Source organism: Pantherophis guttatus, chromosome 2 (genome assembly GCF_059756535.1).
Source record: "Pantherophis guttatus breed Tessera chromosome 2, ASM5975653v1, whole genome shotgun sequence".
Taxonomy (NCBI): domain Eukaryota; kingdom Metazoa; phylum Chordata; class Lepidosauria; order Squamata; family Colubridae; genus Pantherophis; species Pantherophis guttatus.
Window position 1 is genome coordinate 4,976,808 of NC_142064.1, and position 4,023 is coordinate 4,980,830.

The 4,023-nt window shown below is 39.7% G+C and overlaps 1 protein-coding gene across 1 annotated transcript; it reads right to left on the bottom strand.

Moving 5' to 3' along the window:
* Nucleotides 1-1,315: 1,315 nt before the first annotated feature.
* On the bottom strand, nucleotides 1,316-2,718 carry LOC148115020 (uncharacterized). Its single transcript, XM_087884773.1, has 2 exons — nucleotides 2,648-2,718; nucleotides 1,316-1,877 (listed from the first exon to the last, which is right to left on the bottom strand). The coding sequence occupies exons 1-2, from the start codon at nucleotides 2,716-2,718 to the stop codon at nucleotides 1,316-1,318; spliced, it is 633 nt and encodes a 210-aa protein (XP_087740899.1).
* Nucleotides 2,719-4,023: the final 1,305 nt, after the last annotated feature.

Consider the following 4,023-nt stretch of genomic DNA (forward strand, 5'->3'; position numbering starts at 1 on the left):
TTATATTCTTATTAGAAGATATGTTAAGAGGGGAAAATGAATAGGTTTACTATGTTTAATACTACAATTGTAAGATTAGAGAATTAGTATCAATGTAATGAATGCGGTTGTAAATCTTGATGGTTATTGCACAGAGATATTTGAACCCTGTCTAAGGGAAGATGGAATGTTTATATTAAAAAAAAAATATTTAAAAAAACCAGACCTTTTGAAAACAAACTCCTGGTTGGAATGATATGCCTGCAATGCGTAGACACATCCTCCTTGTTTGTTTTACAACCCACAATGTCAACGTGAAGTATTAATAACACTTTATAATGCCTTGATAAGGCCACACTTGGAATACTCCATCCAGTTTTGGTCACCAGGATGTAAAACAGATGTTGACAATAGTCTCGCTTAACCACAGAAATGTTGGGCTCAATTGTGGTCATAGATCAGGGATTACCTGAATTGCTTTACATCCAAAGTTTCTTCAGCTCCTGTGACTGACGAAACTTGACTGACAGCTACCTTCTGTTAGTAATAGTTAGCAATTATTATTCTCTTTTATTCATTAAACAGAAAACTCAGTCAACTGAACATTTAAAAATGTATCACAAATATCATTGACTGGTATCATTTCTTCTTTTTCTTCTTCTTTTTCTTCTTCTTTTTCCTCTTCTTCTTCTTCTTCTTCTTCTTCTTCTTCTTCTTCTTCTTCTTCTTCTTCTTCTTATTATTATTATTATTATTATTATTATTATTATTATTATTATTACTATTATTATTGGTTAATCTTTAGTGAGATTCACAGCCTTTGAGGCTGGTTAATAGCTCAGCAGCTCGAGTCCTAACCAAGGACCTAGGAACTGTTAAGGTATCGTCGGAGGATGTAAGCTGTTCCGAGTAAGGTGGTTTTTTGTAGAGTCAAAATGTTCAAGTCCGGCAAATTTAGAATTTCTAAATAGCGGGGTAGCCCTTTGGGTATTGCTCCGAGGGCTCCAATTACAATCGGGACAACACACGATTTCTTTTTCCACAGTCGCTCAACTTCAATTTGTAAGTCCCGGTACTTTGTGATTTTTTCTTGCTGCTTATCTTCAATCCGTGCATCACCAGGTATTGCAATGTCATTGAACCATACTTTTTTCTTTTCAACTATTGTTATGTCAGGTGTGTTGTGGACCAAGTGCCTGTTGTTGTTGTTGTTGTTATTATTATTATTATTATTATTATTATTATTATTCTTCACAAAATGACAGTATACACAGCAAACGAGATGACCATGCTGGATTTTGTATCCCAAATCACTATTCAAACACTTCCCAAGCGTTTAGGACTGCGTGATGTATCGGCGGATTATGTGAGCAGATCCCAGTAAGGTGGCCTTCTGCAGCTGACCAATAGTGATCTTGTCAGCGCCAATTGTTTTTAAGTGCTTGCCTAGGTCCTTAGGCACAGCACCCAGTGTGCCCAGTACCACTGGAACCACCTGCACTGGTTTATGCCAGAGTCTCTGCAGTTCGATTCTCAAGTCCTGATATCTGGTGACTTTTTCACGTTGTTTCTCGTCGATTCTGCTGTCACCAGGTATGGCAATGTCGATGATCCACACTTTTTTCTTCTCCACAATCGTGATATCCGGGGTATTGTGTTCTAAAACTTTGTCAGTCTGTTTTCGGAAGTCCCACAACAGTTTTGCATGCTCATTTTCGACCACTTTTTCAGGCTTATGATCCCACCAGTTCTTTGCTACAAGCAGATGGTAGCTGTGACACAAGTTCCAGTGGACCATCTGAGCGACTGTGTTATGGCGTTGTTTGTAGTCAGTTTGAGCTATTGTCTTGCAACCGCTCAGTATATGATCAATGGTTTCATCCGCTTCCTTGCAGAGTCTGCATTATTATTATTATTATTATTATTATTATTATTATTATTATTATTATTATTATTATTATTATTATTATTATTTAATCTTTAGTGAGATTCACAGCCTTTGAGGCTGGTTAATAGCTCAGCAGCTCGAGTCCTAACCAAGGACCTAGGAACTGTTAAGGTATCGTCGGAGGATGTAAGCTGTTCCAAGTAAGGTGGTTTTTTGTAGAGTCAAAATGTTCAAGTCCGGCAAATTTAGAATTTCTAAATAGCGGGGTAGCCCTTTGGGTATTGCTCCAAGGGCTCCAATTACAATCGGGACAACACACGATTTCTTTTTCCACAGTCGCTCAACTTCAATTTGCAAATCCCGGTACTTTGTGATTTTTTCTTGCTGCTTATCTTCAATCCGTGCATCACCAGGTATTGCAATGTCAATGAACCATACTTTTTTCTTTTCAACTATTGTTATGTCAGGTGTGTTGTGGACCAAGTGCCTGTCAGTCTGAATCCTAAAGTCCCACAAGATCTTGAGTTTCTCATTCTCTAAAACTTTCTCAACCTGATGTTCCCAGTGGTTTTTGCTGTAGTCAAATCCAAACTTCTGGCACAATTTCCAGTGAAATTGTGCCATAAGTTTGGATTTGAGTTGTTGTTGTTGTTGTTGTTGTTGTTGTTGTTGTTGTTGTTATTATTATTATTATTATTATTATTATTATTATTATTATTATTATACATTTCTCCCGCATTATCCAAACTTCCATCAGATAACGAAAACCTGGCCTTTTACTTGGGTACCACAATCTGAATCATATAATTGCAAGCAAACATTGTCCCCACTGCAGCCTGCATCTGCTCCATTCCTCCACCTCTCTTTTATTTCTTTTCTTTTCTTTTTAGTTGTACCGAAGTGTTAAAAAAAAAAAAACACAGGTGAAGGAGACCAAATGGCAGGTAGAAGAAGAAACAAGAATTTCAAGGCCGTTTAAAGGACGAGGCGGAGATTTTGATCGTGTTATCTTGTGTGTTCCACACATATCCCAAATGGCTGTAAAATGATTACAGGCGGTTTATTCTGCTTTTAGCCAATACCGGGATCAATTCACTAATTAAAGCCTATATAATAGCGTAGTAAATAGCACCTCGTAATAGGCTTTGCAAATTCAGTGGGGATGGGAGAAGCATTCCAGGAAATTTTAAAGACGTACAAATGAATACATGGGTGAATATTGTTTGTTTATTCCGGTGTTATCTGATGGCAGGAGCGTAAGATTCCCTCCTTCTCTCATTATTTTCTTTTAAAAAGTCACAGCTACCCCATCTTTAGAGTTGTAAATTGCAACTGTTCTAATTTGCCCTATTCCCACCACACGTTGAAGCAGCTTACAGAATTGCTGCATTTTGTAGACTAAACCGTCAACAATAAAGGAGACTAGTTGTAGCTCAGGGTTGAAACGAGGGGTCCTTGGTCCTCTCTGAGCTTGGTTGTTTTCTTGTAGATGTTTCATGACCCAAACTAGGTAACATCATCAGTGCTAGAAGAGAAAAAGAGATTTGAGAGAAGGAGAAGGAGAAGAAGAAGGAGAAGGAGAAGGAAAAGGAGAAGAAGGAGAAGGAGAAGGAGAAGGAGGAGAAGGAGAAGGAGAAGAAGAAGAAGAAGAAGAAGAAGAAGAAGAAGAAGAAGAAGAAGAAGAAGAAGAAGAAGAAGAAGAAGAAGAAGAAGAAGAAGAAGAAGAAGAAGAAGAAGAAGCAGCTTCATTAGGTTCACCTGATACACCAGTTGCGCCACTTTCTGAGTCGGGATTCCTTATGCACAGTCGCTCATGCTCTCATCACTTCTCACCTGGACTACTGCAACGCTCGCTACATGGGGCTTCCCTTGAGGAGCACCCGGAGGCTCCAGTTGGTCCAGAATGCGGCCGCGTGGGTGATTACGAGAGCGACATGGCGCTCCCATGTAACACCTCTCCTGCGCGAGCTGCACTGGCTCCCGGTGGTCTTCCGGGTGTGCTTTAAGGTGTTGGTTCTCACCTTTAAAGCGCTCCATGGCTTAGGGCCAGGGTATTTACGAGACCGCCTGCTGCTACCAATAACCTCCCACTGACCAATACGCTCTCACAGAGAGGGCCTCCTCAGGGTGCCATCAGTCAAGCAATGTTGGTTGGC

Excerpts from the sequence above, each read along its gene's own strand:
- LOC148115020 (XM_087884773.1), bottom strand. The coding sequence starts at position 2,718 with ATGGAGCAGATGCAGGCTGCAGTGGGGACAATGTTTGCTTGCAATTAT. Across the intron at positions 1,878-2,647 it reads ATTCAGATTGTGGTACCCAA|ACTCTGCAAGGAAGCGGATG; the intron begins GTAAAAGGCCAG and ends ATAATAATGCAG.